At 41.8% G+C, this 22,434-nt stretch overlaps 1 protein-coding gene across 1 annotated transcript; it reads right to left on the reverse strand.

The window, feature by feature from the left end:
- Positions 1 to 8,461: 8,461 nt before the first annotated feature.
- On the reverse strand, positions 8,462 to 18,655 carry LOC119771980 (serine/threonine-protein phosphatase 1 regulatory subunit 10-like). Its single transcript, XM_038268215.1, has 13 exons — positions 18,504 to 18,655; positions 18,332 to 18,418; positions 18,083 to 18,218; positions 17,948 to 17,999; positions 17,776 to 17,871; positions 17,581 to 17,704; positions 17,387 to 17,490; positions 17,164 to 17,277; positions 9,343 to 9,506; positions 9,114 to 9,259; positions 8,933 to 9,008; positions 8,693 to 8,849; positions 8,462 to 8,617 (listed from the first exon to the last, which is right to left on the reverse strand). The coding sequence occupies exons 1-12, from the start codon at positions 18,608 to 18,610 to the stop codon at positions 8,730 to 8,732; spliced, it is 1,326 nt and encodes a 441-aa protein (XP_038124143.1). The 5' UTR covers positions 18,611 to 18,655; the 3' UTR covers positions 8,462 to 8,617; positions 8,693 to 8,729.
- Positions 18,656 to 22,434: the final 3,779 nt, after the last annotated feature.

Genomic DNA, 22,434 nt, shown 5'->3' on the forward strand with positions numbered 1-22,434 from the left:
ACGTAAAAACTCAGGGTAGTTTTGGAGAAGCAGCAGCTGATTGACAACATGCTCGATTTGTGTTTGAATCATTTTTTAAACATTTTCAGCATTACCTGTTAACTGACATTGATATGGGCGACAACAATAAGCAGAGGAAAATGTTCAGAGAACACTATACATAGGTTGATTCTTCTGTATGATGATATACAGAGTAACCATCTGAGATCCTTCTGATTTAACCTTAAATTAATTAATAATTCATAGTATTTACTCAAGTAGTGCTGCTGCGTAAAGCTGCAAACACTCCAGCAGCCTCGTATCTCAGCACCAGGACTGAGCTGTAGAACCGGGCTGTGACAGGAGGAACATCGCTCTGGCTTAATGAGGCAAACAGCTGACAGAAGCAAACAAGGACATTGCTGGTTTAAAGCACAATTACATTTTTATTCTACACATTTTTAAACAGTATTCTACTCATAGCTTATTGTAGTCTGATGGTCCAATAAGCTCAGACAGCAGCTCACTGTGGATTGTTTCAGTTTCAAAAGTTCAAAAAGTGAAACAGAGTCTCTCTTTTCGTTTGGCGGAGCTCCTGGTTTCCCTCTGGATTCACCAATTGAGGAGGAGAAGTGCAGTCCCCTAGTGGCCGTGGTGGTTGGCAGGGTGGTTAGGCGGTAGTGGGGGGCCGTTCATGCCGGGGTGGTAGAAAGCATAGCTGCTGTCATACCTGCAGCTGCCCTTCATCATGAAGGGACATATGGGTCTCTTGGACATGTCTGGGAGCAGAAAAGACATTTCAGTGAAGACATGTCTCTGATCAGTCAGGAATAATCAGCTGAGCCAGATCTATGTACCGTTTATGTTGTTGTGTCCCCCTCTGGGTCCTGGAACACCAGTTGATTGCATTGACTCATTGACTCAAATGCAATCCCTCACACTAAGCATGCTTGTAGCGACAGTGGAGAGGAAAAACTCCCTTTTTGCAGGAAGAAACCTCCAGCAGAACCAGGCTCAGTGTGAGCGGCCATCTGCCGCGGCCGACTGGGGTTCAGAAGCAGAGACACACAAAGCAGCTGTAGAAGGCGGCCCCGTCCAGGAAACACACAACCAGGCAGACGAGCTCTGAGCCAGCTCCCATGTTAGAGGATGAAGAGGGCACATCCAGCCAGTCACGGTCAGAGAAACAGGAATACACTGGAAAACAGGCCGATCTCCAGCATCTATAAACGAGGGTGTTGATGGAAGCAGCACAGCTGATGTTTCTCTCCAGGATGGCGTCACAGCCAAACAGGAACAGACGAGGCAAAGCTACGTTGAGAAAAAGGAGAGAGAGCAAAACGTTAAAGATTGAACTAGAACTAGAGTAGGAGAATAGAGAGAGAATGAAGCAGAATGATGAACTGGGGGTCCCTATGTCCTCCAGAAGTCTAAACCTATAGCAGCATAACTATATAGATAGCTCAGGATAACCTGAGCCACTTTAACTATAAGCTTTATCAAAAGGAAAGTTTTAAGCCTAGTCTTAAAAGTAGACAGGGTGTCTGCCTCACGGACTAAAACTGGTTGTTGGTTCCACAGGAGAGGAGCCTGATAACTAAAAGATCTGCCTCCCATTCTACTTTTAGAAATTCTAGGAACCACTAGTAAACCTGCAGATTGAGATCAAAGTGCTCTGTTAGGAACATAAGGAACAATCGTATCTCTGATATAAGATGGAGCTTGGCCATTTAAGGCTTTATATGTGAGAAGGAGGATTTTAAATTCTATTCTGGATTTAACAGGAAGCCAATGAAGAGAAGCCAGGATAGGAGAGATATGATCTCTCTTTTTCATTTTCATCGGAACTCTGGCTGCAGCATTTTGGATCAGTTGAAGGCTTTTAACTACAGTTTGTGGACTTCCTGATAGTAAAGAATTACAATAGTCCAGCCTTGAAGTAACAAATGCATGGACTAGTTTCTCAGCATCACCCCTGGACAGGATATTTCTAATTTTTGCAATATTCCTCAGATGAAAGAAGGAAAATCTAGAAACCTCTTTGATATGGGATTTAAATGGCAGGTCCTGATCAAAAACAACACCAAGATTTTTTACTTATTATCTGAAATCAGTTTAATCCCATCCAAATGAAGTGACTGGCTAATCAGCTTATTTTTCAAAGACTCTGGTCCAAAGACTATAACTTCTGTTTTGTCTGCACTCAGAAGGAGAAAGTTTAGAGTCATCCAGGTTTTTATGTCTTCAAGACATGTCTGTAATTTATGTAATGGGTTAGCTTCATCTGGAGTTATAGACAGATATAGCTGGGTATCATCAGCATAACAGTGAAAACTAATCCCATGCTGTCTAATAATTCTACCGATTGGGAGCATCTATAAAGTAAAGAGAATTGGTCCCAGCACTGATCCCTGTGGTACTCCACAGGTAACCTTTGAGCATGTGGAAGATTTGTCATTAACGTTAACAAACTGAATAACAGACTGAAACTCTTCAAAATTTCATTATGGTGTAAGTGATCGCAAACTTGTTTGGCAACTACTTTCTCAAGAATTTTAGATAAGAAAGGAAGATTGGATATAGGTCTCTAATTGACCAAGTCATCTGGGTCAATTACAGCAACCTTAAAAGCCTTAGGTACATATCCCTGTAACAGAGATAGATTAATCACATCTAAAATGGAGGAGATCAAAGGGAATACCTCCTTAAATAACCTGGTTGGAACTGGATCTAACATACAAGTTGAAGGCTTAGATGAAGACAATAATTTTGCTAACTCTGAAAGTTCAACTGGATCAAAGCAGTCTAAACCCGGTTCAGATTCCATGACTACCTCAGATACAATTGCGGATAGAGGAGTGCTAATGATCTTATTTTTAATAAGATCAATCTTATTTATAAAGAATCCCATAAAAGTATTACTTCTAAGAGTAGGTGGAATGGTCAGTTCAACTAAGCTATGGCTCTGGGTGAGTTTGGCAACTGTGATAAAAAGAAATCTAGGATTATTCCTATTCTCCTCTATTAATGAGGAAAAATATGCTGCTCTTGCTTTACAAAGGGTCCTCTTATACAGCAGTAAACAAGTTCCCAGACTAGGTATACACTGCAAAAAAACTAAATCTAGATAAGTCATTTTTTCTTCAAATAAGTGCATTGGTTCTCTAATTAAGGAGGTAAAAGAGACATTTTGCCTATGTAACAAGACAATTTACACTTAAAATAAGAAAACACAATTGCATTGTCTTATTTCAAGTGCATATTATCTAATTATCTTATTTTAAGAATAAAATTACTCATTCCATTGGCAAACTATCTCATTTACGTATTCAAATTAAGGGTGAATACACTTAATTTAAGAAATTTTAAGTTATTTCTAGATGGTTTTTGCAGTGTAGGATTCCCGTAGGCCTGTGGAGTGATATTTTCTCTCCAGTTTCCTAGCATTTTGCTTCAAAGTGCTCAGCTCTGCATTAAACCAAGGAGCAAGCTTTCTATTTTGAAAGGTTTCATTTTCAAAGGAGCTGCGTTGTCTAAGGTAGTACGCAGAGAACTAGCAACCCCATCAACAAAATCATCAACTTGTGAAGGGGAATAAACTAAGCTTTTGAACTCTGCAGCACTGCTCAGCGACACAGAGGAGAGAGAAAGTGAAGCAGGTTCTTTCAAATGTATAACTGCACTATCTGATAATGATCTACTAAAATTGAACCTTCTTTTGGGGGAGTAGAACTCAAAGTAATCCTGAAGGTTATTAGAAAGTGGTCAGAGAGGACAGGGTTGTGAGGAAATACTGTTATTTCTTCACATTCTATGCCATATGTCAGCACCGGATCCAAAGTATGAAGATGAGAATGTGTGGGACTATTCACATTTTGAACAAAGCCAATAGTGTCTAAGGCTGCTCTTAAGCCATCACCTTCAATGTCAGCATGGATGTTAAAATCTCCCACTATGATGACCCTGTCAGTATTGAATACCAAATCAGAAAGGAACTCTGAAAACTCATCTAAAAATTCAGAGTAAGGACCTGGTGGACGATACAAAGTTACAAAAAGAAGAGGTTTTCTTGCTTTGAAATTTTGATCAGGGAAATTAAGGGTTAAATGTTCAAAAGAGTTGTAGGTATTAACTGTTTTGGGAGTAATCAGTAAGTCAGACTGAAAGATTGTTGCTACTCCTCCTCCTCGCCCAGAACTTCTGGGTATGTGAAAATTTAAATAGCTTGAAGGAGTTGCCTCATTTATGCTCACATAATCCTCTTGCTGCAGCCAGGTTTCTGTAAGGCTGTCATGATTTTATCTAAGGCTCGGAACCATGACCACAAGAAGTTGAGCCTCTTTGACTCCAGTCTGTGTGTTAGTCTTCTAGAGTTTGTCAGATTCGGTGGAGGGCGGAACAGGGTTTACCCAGAACTCAGACGGTGAGGAATGATGCAGACGCTGGTTGAAACTCAGTTCTCCTGTGGTACTTGAACGGGTCGTGGTGAAGATGATTTCCTTACTCAGAGAGAGACCTCAGCGTTTTCAAAGGTGGCTGGATCCAAACCTCCTGTTTGGGATCCATCGCTCAATGCTAGACTCAGTTGATCCCTCTTGGGAGAGTCGGTCCAGAAAGGTCCAGTTTGCAGGAAGGCTTCCTGCCGAAAGGCAAAAACAAACAAAGTTGAATCTCAGGGAGACAAGCACTCAGTCAAACTGTGATCTCAGCTTGGCTAGAGTACAAAAACTTGCAATGCAAAAACTCAGATTAGACTCAGAATAAACAAGGCTTGGCTAGAGTACCCCAAACTGGCAAACACTCTGGCGTTGAGGTAGTGGCAACCAGCAGCTTAAGAGCAGTCCGGTGATGAGGTAACTGTTCGCAGGTGTGTGAGGAGGCGGACCGGAACCAGGCGCCTCCTGGTGGTGGAAGGGAGACAAACACAAAGACAAGACAAACAGACCAGCACAAAAACTGGAGTCCTGACAAAGGCAACATAAGTCAATGTGATTATCACAAATCAAGTCATTAACTAGCAGACTTTTAGAGGAAAGAGATCTTATGTTAAACAGACCAAATTTAATCGTTTTAACTTTTTCCCCAATTGGACTTCTTTTAATTTTATTTAGATTATCATGATTTACTCCTTTGGGAATATTTGCTAATTTATTAGATTTTGGTCATGGGCAAGACACTGTGTGAATGGAGTAAAGAGTGGGTAACAGTAGAGTGGCTGCAGAGATGTGTGTTAAACTACAACTCTGCTTCCTGGTCTGCACCCTGGGTGGTCAGGGTTTTGGAGGACTAATAAATGTGGCCAGATTCCTAGAAAGAAGAGCTGCACCATCCAAAGTGGGATGGATGCCGTCTCTCCAAATCAGACCAGGCTTTCCCCAAAAGGATTGCCTCATCACTGGTCAGATCAGGGAGGGGACCAGAGAAAATTACGGAGTCCGACATTTTTTTGGCAAACTTACACACCGAAGCAACACTAATTTTAGTGACCTCCGATTGGCGTAACCGGGTGTTTTTACCGCCAGCGTGAATAACAATCTTACTGTATTTAACCTTATCCTTAGCCAGCAGTTTCAGGAAGGATTTGATGTCGCCCGTTCTGGCCCCCCGCAAACATTTGACTATGGTCCCTGGTGTCTCTAATGCCCCGTTTCTGACTATGGAGCTGCCAATCACCAGAGTGGGCTTCTCAGTGTGTGTGTCACTGAGTGGGGAAAACCGGTTAGAAACAGGAACGGGTTGGTGGTGACCAGTGGGCAGAGATCCACGACTACGCTTTCTGCGTACAGTTACCCAATCGCCTGGCTGCTCAGGCACTTTTGGAGGACAGCTACGTAGGGGGCCTACTTTAACTCCTGGATGTTCAACAGCCTGAAGCCTGGATTCTAACTCTGACACCCTCGCCTCCAAAGCTACAAAAATACTACACTTATTACACTAGGTTGACCAAACGTCCGTATTTCCCAGGACATGTCCGTATTTCACGTCCTGTCCCGGGCGTCCCGTTTTTTTTTTTTTAGAAAGTGAGGAAATGTCCTGTTTTTTAAATTACCTTCATTGGACCATTAAATTTACAGGCACTAGGGCACTGCGCATGGTGCTGCGTGTGACGTAATGCTTGAGCCGCGCCAGTGCGGGCAGCCCTGTTCTTAATCAGAATATAGATTGCGTGGCTGTCAGTACGCCAACAACATTTAAAAGCACAAATGTATGTTTACCGACGATTTACAAAAGAGTTTCCCCACTTTCAGAGCGGGTCGAGACAAATAGGAGGCCTTGTGCACAGTGTGCAAAGCAGGCACATTTGTCTCGGTGTCCAATGGAGGTGCAAGGAATCTGAAAAGCCACATGGACGCCAAAAGTAAAGATAGTCTATTGATGGGGCGCTGTTGAGCAGTTAATGGAGTAGGACATTAGTGGCGATAGCTCCTGCCAATTTCGTTTATAATTCTTCTTCAACTGTGCTTTTCATTGTAAATCAAGTCTCTGGTATTTGCTTTTTTGCTCTCCGGTCCTGTTTTCCTATTTTTGAATCGAGTGGCAATGTCAGGAAGGGGAAAATCTCGTACTATTCAGATGCAGCTAAAGTCTTGCTCACAGGCCTCATCTTCTCTGGCGCCGCCAGACCCCTGCAGCGCAACTGCTCCAATTCAGACGAACCCGGACGCAGATTCCTTAAAGCTCGAATTACTGTCCTCTTTGAAGGAAGACATTGCCGGTATTATTAAGAAAGAGCTTCAAGAGGTCCTTGGTGATGCGTTGTCATCCATTAAAACTGAGGTGCAAGCCGTGAAAACGCAGCTAGCAAGTGACTATTCTGCTACTGATGCTAAGTTGGTTAAGCTAACGGCTACGGTGGGGGATGTGGAGGAGGCGCTCACGGGTTGTTCGGATGACATTGTCGGTATGAAAACCACTCTGGAGCAGCTTAAAGCTAAGGTCACCATGTTGGAAGATAAGTGTGAGAACTTGAAGTCAAGATCGCGCCGCAACAACAACAACAGGAACATCCGCGGGTAATTGTGTGCAGGCTCCACTATTACAATGACTGGATATTTTGCGGCGTGCGAGGGAGCGACAGCGGATCAAAATCAGTGCCGAGACTGTATCGATCTTTCCAGATCACACTGCTAAGGTTGCCCGGGCTCGAGCAGCTTTTAACGAGGTGAAGCAGCTACTTCGTGGCATGGAAGCGATCAGGTATGGACTTTTCTACCCAGCGCAGCTGCGCATTACACACAATGGAGCTGTAAAGGAGTTTACTGAGGCCGAGGACGCGAAGAAATACGTTCAGAGTTTGATTTCTGATTGAGCACTATTCGCTCTTAATGAGCCTTGGCCATAGACTGTGTTTGGGCGAATTTACAGCTCCCAACTCTGAGTCAGAGTTGAGGCTTATCTACATCACTTGGATGTTAAGGATATGTTTATATTGGTTATATTATTGGGGGAAAAAAAAAAAAAAAAGGATATGGTTATATTCTATTCAGTTTAAAAATCAAGAATGCTTCTGATCATTGCTATTGATGTTTATGTTGTATTTCTCCCCACTATAATGGGATCTTGCGGTTCTCAATATTGTTTTGATTTAATTAAAGCAATAATATTGGCATAATATTGCACACATTCGTATTCTATGTTGGAGGTTGGTGGGGGTTATTAGCCAGTTTTGGTTGGATACACTTCAGTATCTGTTCGCTCTGCTGTATCTCCGGGTTCACGTTTTATTGTGAACATTTACCGTGTGTTACACTGCAGTCTCCATTGTTCTTTTTTTTTTTTTTGGAGACTTTGGGTGTGGTTTTGTTATGGATTTGCTTTGGGGGGTGGGGGGGCTTCTCAGCTCTTTATAGTTGTTCTTACTTTTATTTTCTTCAATGGTTAATACCACTGTAGACCCCGATATAGCAGGATCAGGCACATCTCTTCGTTTCATTAGCTGGAATATCAAGGGCATGGGTCACCCTGTGAAAAGATCAAAAGTTTTTTTCCCATCTCAAGCGGTTAAGGCCTTCAGTGGTGTTTTTACAGGAGACCCATCTTCGCATCAAGGATAATTTGCTAATTTTAGGGGGTGACTTAAACTGTGTCATTGATCTAGAGTTAGACAGATCCAACCCCCCTAAAGTAACTAAATCCCTAATGGCTCGAGCATTTTCTGATTTCATGAGGCAGAGTGGTTTTATTGACCCGTGGAGATCCCGAAATCCAACCAGTAAGAAATGTTCCTTCTTTTCTAAGGTGCACCACTCTTATTCTAGAATTGATTATTTTTTTATCGACCAGGCTCTCAATTCATGTGTAGTTTTTTCTGATTATTTAAGTATAATTATATCAGACCATGCTCCGTTACTATTAGATATTCAGTTAACTTCCTACAAACGTAGCCGACCTTTGTGGCGGTTTAACTCTCTTTTGTTAGCAGATGTAGACTTTTGTGACTTTATCTCTAAGTTAATCCAAACAGGAAGTGAACACACGATCCTGTCCTGATCAGGGGCCCCATCATGTGGGGGCCTCTGGCATTGCTGAAAGGCGGTCCATGGTTGTGAGGTGTGGTTGAAGAGTGGGTAGCCGCCGTGCATGGGCATCTCCATGTTGTTACTGATGGCCGGACCGTGGCCCAGAAGCCCCTGTTTGACTGAGGGGGAGGAGGCAGGAAGGTTAGGCTGGGTGAGGGTGGGGTTAAGGGTGAATGATAAGAAGGTGGGTTTACCTGGGTGGGGTCAGCTCGTCCTTTGGATCTGGTACTGCTACAGAGAGTCCAGCAGCTGTTTTAGCTTATCGGAGATAAGATCATACTCCGCCATCTTATCGGAGATGGCATAAAACAGCTTCATCAACTCCTCGGTGGACTCGCTGCCAACCGATCCCTGAGGAAAGAAACCTGGTTAGCCTTGACAGAACAAGCGTACTTCTCCTTACCCGATGACATCACTCAGCTGCGGATCGGTACCTTGAGGGACGTCAGGAACTCGTGGAGGTTCACCCCCGGCTCTGCTGGGTTTTGGACCGTGCTGGAAGCCTGAGGGCTGCACGTATTATCATACAGGTTAATGAGGTTGGCCTCAACAGGAGGCTGCTTGGAGCTCTCTGTCTGGGTCTGATTGGACGAAGTGTCCATAGGCTCACCGTACCTGTCATCCTCCATAGAAGAGTTCTGCTGCAGAAAGCCCAGCAGATGTTTGAGCTTATCGGAGAAAAGATCATACTCCGACATCCTACCACAGATGTGATAAAGCAGCTCTATCAATTCCTCGGTGGACTTGCTGCCGAACGCTCTCTGAGGACAGAAACCCAGTTAGTTTCAACAGAACAAGCGTCTTTCTCCTTAACCGATTACATCACTCAGCGGGGGATCAGTACCAAGAGGCATGTCAGGAACTCTTGGACCTTCACTACTGGCGCTTCGGGGTTTTGAACCGCACTGGAAGGCTGAGGGCTGCACGTGTTGTTTAGGTTCATGAGGTCGGACATCTTCCGCTCCATCTTTGCCAACTTTTTTAAGCGTTTGATCTTATACATGTTGACTGTAAATAAAAATAAAACAGTATAAAGAAGTTAGACATGAATCCTCACCACCACCAGCTTTGGATGAGCACTGCAGAAATGATCAAAAATACTGTCTAAAATTAAGTGTATTTACCGTTAATTTGAGTAGTTAAAAAATCATTTGCCAATGGAATGACTCTTAAAATAAGATAATTAGATAATATGGGCTTGAACTAAGACAATGCAATTATTCTTTTCTTATTTTAAATGTAAATTGTCTTGTTCAATCAGCAAAGTGTCTCACTTACCTTCTCGACTCAAGAAAAATCACTTATTTTAAGCAAAAATTACTTATTTAGATGTTTTTTTGCAGTGCAGGGATGTCAAACTGTAGTCCTTGAGGGCCGGTGTCCTGCAGCTTTTAGATGCGTCTCTGCTTCAACACACCTTAATTCAATAATTAGGTCATTAGCAGGACTTTGGAGAACTGAGGAGATTCTTGATCATGTAAGTTGGAACAGAGACACATCTAAAAGCTGCAGGACACTGGCCTTCAAGGACTGGAGCTTGACATCCCTGCTCTAGTGGCTTTCTGGTCTCAGACCTGCAGGGTGAAGATCAGCCCAACAAGGATTCTGATGACAAGATGAACGGGAATGATAAGCAGAGAAACATCATTCTGACCCAACTAATCCTGAAGGGATGTTCATGTTTTATCACACTGCAAAAAATGTATTTCTAAGTCAATGTATCTTAAAATAAGTGCATTTTTTCTCTGAGCAGGTAAGTGAGACATATTTTAAGACATTTTTACTCATTTTCAGAACGTTTTTGCAGTGCAGCAGAGATCTTAGCTGCAGTGTTTGAAAGAGGGAGAAGTCATCAGGTGAGCATCATTCACACACAGCAGGTTTAGATCTAATCTGATCATTAGATATGTTTCCTTAAACAATATCAACGTTTCTGAGTTGCCATCCCTGCTTGAATCTGACTGAGAATCATTGATGGGAGCTGGTGATTAGGGTGATGGCTATGAGGCTTTCCAACCTCATAGACCTGCTGCTCTTTATCACACATCAGTTGTTAGAAATAGCAGTGAGTCGATAATTATACAAAGATGGATGCTCTAAAACCAATTAAGAATTTTCCAATCATCAACAGTATTAAAAAATTATCAAAATTATATTTTTTCATCTGTTTAGATAAATTTCCCATTTTCCACCAGAATTAAATTCCTGAAATAAAATGAGCCCTTCATTAATAACTGCTGGGGTATAAAAACATTTGGACTTTTATGTTTGTTATTATCCTTTTTGTGCCATGATGGCAGGCTGCTCTGCACAGAAAGTATCCAATGTTTGGTTTTGTTATCATTGAAACACTGCATGACTGAAATGTCTCTAATAAAAAGGTTCTCTTACATATTTAATGAGAAAGAGAAGCTTTATTTTAGTCATTTGTCTGTGTTGAAATCATGTTTAGTCGTTCTGCAGGCGATGCTGCAAAAGCATGCAAGTATCTGAGTAAGTCAAAGGTTTATAGAGCTGCAGAAGCCTTGGTCCTGCAGGAGACCAGGTGAAATTCGACTGAGCAGGTACCCGTGTTACTGAGGCAGTAGAAGTTTTATATTGTCTCACTCCCTCCACAACACTGCAAAAACCTCACACCCTGGAAACATCACAATTGTTACACAACTACTGTCATTAAAACACACTTGACCCTGATATGGGTGGGGAAATGTTATGAGGTACACCGTGATGTTGTTGCAGATTTCCCAGTTATGAGTGGTCATGGACGTAAAATAAGAGTAGAACCCGCATTGACTGTCGCGGTGCAAAGATTACAGGTGCCATCTTGGGGAGATTGACCTGCTACCATAATATGCTGGTTTAAGCAGACTAGAAGAAGGATGCCTCGTCACTGTGCGGCGTATTTTTATTTTTTTTATATGGAAGGATTGTTAACATTATGGCTCGAGGGATAACTTTATATATATATATAAATTAGGAGAGTTCCTATATAATCTTCATTCTGTACTTGGCAAAGATTTGGAAATGAAATGAGGGCGGTGTCCTTCAGCTAAGGATGAAGTGTAATATTTTCATAAGGCTGGAGCCATGAATGTCTCCTCATCTGCTAATGTCTATGATGTAAAATGTGATGATGTGGCAGACTGGAGATGAATAAAATGCCTTTTTAACTGTTAATCTGGGCCACTGCCTGAGAGGAGAGCCTGAAAGTGAGCAGCTGCCTTCTGTAACTCTAAGCAATTTCTTTGATCCGAGTAAGATTACAATTTCTATCAGAATCTGTTGTCATGTCTCCTGGTTATTTAATACATACAGTGGGGCAAAAAAGTATTTAGTCAGCCACCAATAGTACAAGTTCTCCCACTTAAAAAGATGAGAGAGGCCGGTAATTTTCATCATAGATATACCTCAACTATGAGAGACAAAATGAGAAAAAAAAAATCCAGAAAATCACATTGTCTGATTTTTAAAGAATTTATTTGCAAAATATGGTGGAAAATAAGTATTTGGTCAATAACAAAAGTTCATCTCAATACTTTGTTATTTACCCTTTGTTGGCAATGACAGAGATCAAACGTTTTCTGTAAGTCTTCACAAGGTTTTCACACACTGTTGCTGGTATTTTGGCCCATTCCTCCATGCAGATCTCCTCTAGAGCAGTGATGTTCTGGGGCTGTCGCTGGGCAACACGGACTTTCAACTCCCTCCAAAGATTTTCTATGGGGTTGAGATCTGGAGACTGGCTAGGCCACTCCAGGACCTTGAAATGCTTCTTACGAAGCCACTCCTTCGTTACCCGGGCGGTGTGTTTGGGATCATTGTCATGCTGAAAGACCCAGCCACGTTTCATCTTCAATGCCCTTGCTAATGGAAGGAGGTTTTCACTCAAAATTTGACGATAAATGGCCCCATTCATTCTTTCCTTCACACGGATCAGTCGTCCTGGTACCTTAGCAGAAAAACAGCCCCAAAGCATGATGTTTCCACCCCCATGCTTCACTGTAGGTATGGTGTTCTTTGGATGCAACTCAGCATTCTCTCTCCTCCAAACACGACGAGTAGAGTTTTTACCAAAAAGTTCTATTTTGGTTTGATCTGACCATATGATATTCTCCCAGTCATCGTCTGGATCATCCAAATGCTCTCTAGCAAACTTGAGACGGGCCTTGACATGTACTGGCTTAAGCAGGGGGACACGTCTGGCACTGCAGGATTTGAGTCCCTGGCGGCGTAGTGTGTTACTGATGGTAGCCCTTGTTACTTTGGTCCCAGCTCTCTGCAGGTCATTTACTAGGTCCCCCCGTGTGGTTCTGGGATTTTTACTCACCGTTCTTGTGATCATTTTGACCCCACGGGGTGAGATCTTGTGTGGAGCCCCAGATCGAGGAAGATTATCAGTGGTCTTGTATGTTTTCCATTTTCTAATAATTGATCCCACAGTTGATTTCTTCACACCAAGCTGTTTACCTATTGCAGATTCAGACTTCCCAGCCTGGTGCAGGTCTATAATTTTGTTTCGGGTGTCCTTTGACAGCTCTCTAGTTTTGGCCATGGTGGAGTTTAGAGTGTGACTGTTTGAGGTTGTGGACAGGTGTCTTTTATACTGATAACAGGTTCAAACAGGTGCCATTAATGAAGGTAACGAGTGGAGGACAGAGGAGCCTCTTACAGAAGAAGTTACAGGTCTGTGAGAGCCAGACATCTTGCTTGTTTGTAACTGACCAAATACTTATTTTCCACCATATTTTGCAAATAAATTCTTTAAAAATCAGACAATGTGATTTTCTGGATTTTTTTTCTCATTTTGTCTCTCATAGTTGAGGTATATCTATGATGAAAATTACCGGCCTCTCTCATCTTTTTAAGTGGGAGAACTTGCACTATTGGTGGCTGACTAAATACTTTTTTGCCCCACTGTATACGTTATGAAGTGTTATTTAAAGAGCTTGTCTTGAGTGATCTCTTTTCAGGGAAAAGAACCGGAGAGATAGAGCGTCAAGGTGCATACACAGAGCCTATCTTTACCATATATATCCCTCTATTGTCCCAAAATGGGGAAATTGTGGTGCTATAGCAGCAAAAGATTATAGCAAAAGTGGTCACACAAATGAGGGCCTTAAAATGTGTATAAAAATAAAAGAATAAGTTACAGACTTAAAAAAGTTATAAAAATAAACAAATGAAATACTGTACTGTACAGTGTGTTTACAAAAAAAATGCAGTGCATCTGAAGAATAGATAATCAATATACAGCTGTGGACATTTTTACAGTATATTATCTATATATCTAGAGATAGAGATCTATATACATAGATATACACACATACATATATATGTGTGGGGGGGTGGAGAGGGATGTATATACAGTGGGTTTGGAAAGTATTCAGTCTTTTAATTTTTTCACTCTTTGTTTCATTGCAGCCATTTGCTGAAATCTAAAAAGTTCATTCAATTTCTTATTAATGTAAACTCAGCACCCCATCTTCACAGAAACACACATAAATGGTAATAAGTTTTCAGAGCCTTTGCTGTGACATTCATATTTAACTCACAGGCTGTCCATTTCTTCTGATCCTTAATTCTAAGCGATATGTGTGGAGAAAAATAGGCACTGCTCATCACATGCCCAATACAATCGCAACAGTGAAGCATAGTGGTGGCAGCATCATGGTATGGGAGTGTTTGCTGCAGGGACAGGACGACTGGTTGCTACTGAAGGAAAGATAATGCGGCGGAGTACAGAGAAATCCTGGAAGAAAACCTCTTCCAGAGAGCTCAGGACCTCAGACTGGGCCAAAGGTTCACCTTTTAACAAAACAATGACCCCAAGCACACAGCTAAAATAACACAGGAGTCGACTGGGAACAACTCTGTGACCATTCTTGACTGGCCCAGCAAGAGCCCTGACCTAAAGCCAACTGAGCATCTCTGGAGAGACCAGAAAATGGCTGTCCACCAACCCTCACCATCCAACCTGACAGAACTGGAGAGGATCTGCAAGGAAGAATGGGATCATTTCTGTATTTTTCTTTCAAGATGGGGTGCTGAGTGTACATTAAGGAGAAATAAAAATAACTTTATTGATTTCAGCAAATGGCTAACAAAGAGGGGTCTCAATACCTTCCGTACCCACAGTGTGTGTGGGTACCTCTATAAATTTGTTTGTGTAAATAGTAATAAAAATGTATGGGTGGTTGTGCTTTGCAACATGCATACATTCTATCAGAATATTCTTTCACCATCCAACCTGACAGAACTGGAGAGGATCTGCAAGGAAGAATGGGATAATCAAATGAATGGCTTGAAAAGGTAATCAATCATTTGATTCAGCTGCGTTGAAGCAGGGATGCATCTAAAATCTGTAGGACAGTAGATCTTGAGGACCAGGGTTGGAGACCACTGCTTTAAAGTATAATATTCTCGTCTGCATGCTACTGTTTAACAGTTGTTGCCATCTTCCTTGTTGTGCTTTCTCCAGCGTTGCGCAGCTTTGTCGTCACGCCCTCAAAACCTCGCCCGCTTTGCATCCAGAAATTCAAAACATATCTCTGCGTTGTGATTGGCCAGCCAGTTCTAGGGCCTGGGGCACTGATAGAGGCTAGACCACTCGCAGGCAAAAATGATTTTGGCCGCTGGCGGCTGGGGCTAGTTCACTAGGCTAGCCCACAACTACACTATTATACCAGCTGTTAGCTAGCTACCGTTAGCTAGCCATATCCAACAACTATTTCATTGGATGAATGTTGATTTACATACTTAACAAAACACTCGGCTTAAGCCGGGCATATACTGTAAGAGTTTTTGCCCTTTTTTGGGCGGTTTCTTTAGTCGTGTGATAATTTTTTGGATCGGGCTGAGTTTCAGGCTCATCGTGCGTCCTGCGTCGTGTAGCATACAGGGGGTAACGGGGGGGGGGATTAGCCTCTAACAACCACCTCCTGATCAGGAATCATAAGGTCGGGGGAAAATTTCCAATAGTTTGAGATTCAGTCGGCCCTCGTGAGCAAATCCTGCAGTGGAAGCAGAGCTTTGAGCGTCTGCGAGCGGATTTACCAGAACCTCGCGCACCGCGCATGTACAAACAAGAGAGTTTTTCTTCTTCCAGACTGACGAGTCCACCCAGCGCCATATCTTCTTTATTTTTATTATTTTAACAAACCTTCTTTATTAACATTTGTACATACAATTTAGTACAATAATAGTTGAACATTACGTGTAAATATTACATAACAGGAAGGAAGATAATATAAAAACATTATTATTTCAACAAAACATAAACATACACACAAACAAGTAAATTGTTTCAAGTAAATTGAAATGATTAAATAATTTCATTATTTTGGTTGATTTATGCTCAATAGTGTCCCCTTCATATCCACAAAATGGACAATTGTTACTCACATTAGAAAAAAAAAAGCACAGATATTTGCTTTTGAAGGGTAATACAGATGCACAATTTTGAAAAGAACCACTTTGACATTGTTAGGAACTATAAATCGATAAGGTAGCAGAAAGATCCAGTTCCAGAGTTTCTTGTACACCAGAGTCTATGGGTGCTTACATATAGGGGTATAGACCTGTGTTCTGTCAGACCAGCATACCCATAGTCAATACACAACAGCAAGAGGTCACAGTTGCATTTGCATATGTTAGTCCCATATATCCCTTTAGTTTATCCCTTTAGGTTTGTACGAAAAATACATTTTAAACAACCTTGACGGGTCTGTATCCCTTTAGTCATGTACAAAAAAAACAATTTAAGGTCAGATCATAATAAGCTTCAAAAAACACAAAAAAGTAAGTAATTAAACTGTTTTTTGTAAATGACTTAAGGGATACACGCCTGTCAAGGTAGTTAAAATTGTATTTTTTGTACAAAACTAAAGTGATAAACAGGGATAAACTAAAGGGATAAACGGGTATCGACTATGGGTATGTCGGTCTGACAGGACACTGGAACAAAATGGTTCCTGATAAAAACATTGTTACATCTCCTATCTGTGAGATACCAGCGATAGTAGGAGAACCCAGTGATACAGGTAGAGAGGTAGCTGTTATGATGCTTTGGGCTAAAGAGACAATACTGATGGAAATAGAACTGATCACCCTTTCAAACTCTTCTCTAGAAGTATCAAAGTCATATTTTTCTATAAAGACCTCATAAGAGTAAAATCCACCATTTGCATTCATCAGAACATTTATTGTGTTAAGATTGTATATATATATATAGATTGCTAAAAGATTAGAGGGGAAGATGTTCCACACGCTGTTTCGACAATTAAGGAACCTTTAATCCAGTTGATTCGTTAAGCAATTTAAACTTTCCAATAGTTGAAAGACTTTTTATTTTTATTCTGTGGAAAATCTAATTTTAGAAGAATTGTTTTGTGATCATTTATTATTGTAGGACAAATTATTACTTCTGTAACTTGTTGAATTAAATCGTTTGTGATCAGCCAAAAAGCAATGCGAGAGCAGTAAGGCAGATTTTTGTTGCTCCATGTGTATTTTTTCTCACATGGATTACAGTATCTCCATATGCCAACCAAATTTAGTCTAGTGCAAAAATTTGCTACGATTATTTTCTTTATCTGTGGGTTTTAAGGGATGTCTATCCAATTTCCTAAGACCACATGATATTGAAATCTCCATCTAAATCCCTCACCTCTCTCTGTTCTATCCAATTCAAAATAGAAGAATTGTGTGAGCTGCTCCTCCTCAGCCCATTGGACCTTTTTTTTCTTCTTGCCGTTGTTTGTGGGCGTGTTGGGCTCCTCCGCTGTAACAGCATCAGACATGGTTTGACATGATGAACACAAAAACTCCTCGTATCAAACAGCCGTTCCAACAAACCAAAAACCGTTTCTAGTAATTGTGCTTAAACTCACGTTGGGCTGGAGTTATCTCGGCTTCGATGCCTTCGTTGGAGCTCCAGGGAGTATTTAGAGGTTTGTGCTTTTTCTCTGGAGGTGCATCGTCTGAGGGGCCGGAGCTACAGAGGAAAACCCAAAGCGATCAGAACCAGAATCAGCAGCCTGACAGGAAAAAATCACCAGATTTCAAACAGAACGCAGCGCCTTACCTCGGCCTCTTCAGCTGCGGCCACTTTAGGATGGATTTCTCCCCCAGCTGAGGTGCAGGGGTCTTCTTTTTAGGAGGGGTAGGGTTGGTATCCTCCATCTCCAGCCCTTGTTTCCTCTTTTTATCTAAAGAAAGGAACAGTGTTTAGAAGGCGGAAAGTTCAGTCTGGAAACAGAGAAACCATGGAGGTCCGTACCACCAGGCGAGTTACTGCTGCTCCGCTTGGAGGCGCAGTGGGCGCTGATGGTAGCCAGCCAGCCATCTACCAGGGCACCTGCCAGCTTCCTCACATCTAAAAACAAAGAGTTACAAACTGTTAAAGCTGCGCCTCAAACCAACATTCATGCTGTTTTCAGTCTCAAACTCACCTTCAGTTTCTCCACTTTTACTCAGCTGCTTCACGAACTTGGCTGCGTTGTTCTGGGGAAAAACATCAGAGTGGGTGAAGGTTGCCAAAAGTGACTAAAACCCTAAAACCCGGATAGAGAATCTGAAGGCGCTACCTGTGTGAGGTGCTTCACTTTGAGAGGCAGCTTCTGCAGCGTGAGCAGGATGAGCTGCAGCAGCGGGGTGTTGTTGGTGCTTTCAGAGTGGGTGAGCCAGGAGGAGAGCAGCTGGAAGCCTCCCACTTTGATGAACCTGGATGAAGGGGAAGCTTGTTTTAACCACCAGCTGGTGCTACTAGAAGAGCTGCTTCTTTTTCCTGGGCCTGAACTAAACCTCATTATTTATTGTATCTGTAGGAGACCCACCTTTGGAGAATATCGTTAGATTGTGTCTGCAGCAGCACGTTGAGGCAGACACTCATGCTGGCCATCGTGGTAGAAGCTTTCATCAAGCTGAGAAAGAAAAGACAAAAATGAGTAGATGGGTTGATGACAGAAGGAGGAACGGAGGCTGCACCATCAGAGGGGAGCATCTCACCTGAACATCTGGGGAACTTCCTCCAGACTGCGGAGCTCTCCATCCTTTCCCAGCAGGGACTCCATGCGTTCCAAAACCACCTTGGAGTCAAGAGATTCCTCCGCCATGTCTAAAACACACACACAGTTGCTGCTATTTTTCTCACATCCACTACCGTAAACATGTCCAGAGCTGTTATTGATTTTTTATTCTCCAGATACAGAGTATTATATTGTAAAACACTTCAATACTCTATTTGTTTTATTTTCCTATCTGTTATCTTTTTACACTTTTCTAAGGTGACGGCTTCTACTATAACCTTTGCTGCTGTAAACATCACAATATCCCCATTGTGGGACAATAAAGGGATTTTCTATGTATTCTATTCTGTTCTATTTCTCCACATCATCAACATAGAGGCCTGCGGCTGAGGGGTCGGAAAAGTTCAATGATCCAAAGACACGCTATTCTAAGCGACATCCTGTCCTCCTCCGGATCGTTTCTGAGACCATAGAGGGAAAAACAGCCAGAGTTGGACCAACAAGGTCAGAACTGACCACTCACCTGGAGGCAGCCTGACTACACTGACCACGCCTGCTTTGGTTCAGTAACACCAGAACATCTGGGTCAGTTCCTCATGTGTCCTGAACAGTTAGTTCATTAACGGGTCAAACTATTAATGGAACCAGCAACACCAACACACACAGATCTCCTGTTGGAGACAAACACCTGCAGCGCTGCCTCATGTTCTAGCTGCTCCCTACGCTGAAACCAGTTCAACTGCCCCTCTAATACAGTCCATGAGGGTCAGACGCCAGATTTATCTTTAAAAAATGTATTTTTAAAATCACAAACAGAGACAATACCGTGTCTCTGATTTAATGATTTAAAAAAAGCATTTACAAAAAAATATTTTAAAAAATGTTGTCAAACTGTAGTCCTTGAGGGCCGGTGTCCTGCAGCTTTTAGATGCGTCTCTGCTTCAAAACACCTTAATTCAATAATTAGGTCATTAGCAGGACTTTGGAGAACTGAGGAGATTCTTGATCATGTAAGTTGGAACAGAGACACATCTAAAAGCTGCAGGACACTGGCCTTCAAGGACTGGAGCTTGACATCCCTGCTCTAGTGGCTTTCTGGTCTCAGACCCTTCATTAATAACTGCTGGGGTATAAAAACATTTGGACTTTTATGTTTGTTATTATCCTTTTTGTGCCATGATGGCAGGCTGCTCTGCACAGAAAGTATCCAATGTTTGGTTTTGTTATCATTGAAACACTGCATGACTGAAATGTCTCTAATAAAAAGGTTCTCTTACATATTTAATGAGAAAGGGAAGCTTTATTTTAGTCATTTGTCTGTGTTGAAATCGTGTTTAGTCGTTCTGCAGGCGATGCTGCAAAAGCATGCAAGTATCTGAGTAAGTCAAAGGTTTATAGAGCTGCAGAAGCCTTGGTCCTGCAGGAGACCAGGTGAAATTCAACTGAGCAGGTACCCGTGTTACTGAGGCAGTAGAAGTTTTATAATGTCTCACACCCAGGGACGTACGCAGGGCCCCAAAAAATACTGAGGTCAATAGTCATAACTTCTAGGCTGGTTCGGCAGCGTGCTCCCCCAAGAGTTCTTTTTAATTCCATTATTTAACACTAGAACTACCAGGATTTTTCTGCCTACCTTGAACTACCAGAGAGGGGTCAATTGACCTGGAAAAATCCACTAAAAACTATACTAAAAGCTTGCCTTAGGGTTCCCTTCCCCACACAGGCTCAAGCGACTCTGTGACAGCTATGAGCTGCTAACAGCTACATTTCCACAACAAAAGGAGTGTCCGCAGGAGGTCCAAAGGTCAAATGACCCTCTTGTAGGGCTTTTAGGTAAAAAGGACAATTGACCCCTCCGTGGTAGTTCTAGTGTTAAATCTGGCCATTTTCAGAGTCTTAAGAACAAAAACATCATTGTGACTTTAGAAAAGGCCGCGCAAGCGACAGGAAACGCGCATGCTCGCTAAGGGCACGTAACAGCCGCCCTGTGCTCGCGCCACAGGGGAACTACGGAGAGCAAACACACAGAATTTCAGAATTAGACATCCCCAGTTATTAATTTCATACACTCACAGATCTGAACGTCCTGTTAAAAAACTTCACACCCATAAGTAGAGGTAATGCAGCCTGATGATATTTACACCGCATCAGGTAGCGTTCCCCCCATGTTAAGCAGGGGGAACGCTATCTGCCGGGGTTTATAGGCCCGTCAGATAGCGTTCCCCCCTGATGTCATTTACGTTGAGTTGCAATAACTGCAAAACTCTCTGCAGGTTCTTGTCTTTGTCGTTCGCTCTATTCAGCTGGCTTTTGAAACACACTGCGTGAAGGTGGGGGCTGGGTGTTGAGGGTTACGGGGGCGAGAAATCCAAAAGTAGTTACTTTTACTAGTAACTAGTTACTTTTCTTGTGGAGTAACTCAGTAACCTTTTGGGAGAAGTAACTAACTAAATATAACTAATTGCTTTTTCAGAGTAACGTGCCCAACACTGATTACGGCGGAGTATCAGGGCCAGGCTAGAGTTTTTTTTGTAATTCGAGAATAAAGTCATAAAATTAGGAGAATAAAATCACAACAGTACGAGAATGATGTCGTAATATTAGAATAAAGTCCTAATATTATGAGAATAAAGTTTCAACTTTATTCTCGTAATTTCATGACTTTATTCTTGTAAATTAACAACTTTATTCTTAGACTCATACAACTTTTATTGTCATTTTGTATACACAAGAGTGCAAAGAAATCAAAATTTCGTTTTGTACAACTTTCATGATATTTAAATTCCTTAAAGTGCAGCAGTGATCAAATGTAAACAGTGTGGGAGAAAAAAAACATGGTGCAAAAACCCATTGATATGGAAGTCCAGAGCATTTAATATATATAGTGCAATTATGCATTGTTTTGGTTTTATCAGTGTGATGCATTTCTGTGACATGATTTAGAGTTTTCGCAACAGTTCAGCTGTTGAAAGTCTACCCTGGGTCTCGAACCAACAACCACAGGAGTGAAGGTCAATCTCTTACAGCTGACGCCACTAGCAATTGTAATATATTATATCATAATATTACGACTTTATTCTCGTATTTAAAAACAGAAAAAATCTAGCCTGGCCCAAATGCTCCGTTGTTCTTTCGCCTATAGCAGGAGATGGAGCGGGGACCCCCTAATTATATATATTGAAATTGTGTTAAATCAAACTGGTCCTATAGTCCATCTATTACAGAAGGACTCATGTAACGAAAGTAATTTCTCCCTGGGATTATTAAAGTATTTCTGACTCTGGTCCTTTGTTGATGGGACAGGTGTTGTGAATGAAACGGTGCCCAGCTTGAAAGAGCTCCTGTGTGTCCCTGAATGTGAGCATTGATGACTGAAAGACATCTTCTGCCTCCATTTATCTGTTTACTACAGTGTGTTGGATTCATGTTAATGTTCTAATCAACCAAAACTTTCACGACCCCCATGCAGTACCTCCATGGACCCCTAAGGGTCACGGACCCCCTGTTGAAGACCATCGGCCTATAGGCACCGCTCCGCTCAGCGTAATGTGTTGAGCAGGCGCAGAATCTATTTTAATCAACTTTAACTCGCTGAATATTGAACTAATTTTCAGTTATGTTTATTTGCTAAAAAAACAAAACAAATGGTTCAGTTTATTCAAATATTTTTAGTGGGGTTAAGAGTAATAGAAAATTCTGATAAGATGTATGCATGTTGCAAAGCACAGCCGCTCATACATTTTTATATTTTCTACACAAACATATTTATACAGGTATACAATCTTTATTTGCAGATTCTAGAACATTCTATGAGGCTTTATGCCCCACAACTACAGTATTATACCAGCTGTTAGCTAGCTACTGATAACTAGCCATATCCTACAACAATTTCATTGGATTAATTTCAATTT

This window comes from Cyprinodon tularosa, unplaced genomic scaffold (genome assembly GCF_016077235.1).
Source record: "Cyprinodon tularosa strain WSP-4 unplaced genomic scaffold, ASM1607723v1 ctg699, whole genome shotgun sequence".
Classification (NCBI taxonomy): Eukaryota; Metazoa; Chordata; class Actinopteri; order Cyprinodontiformes; family Cyprinodontidae; genus Cyprinodon; species Cyprinodon tularosa.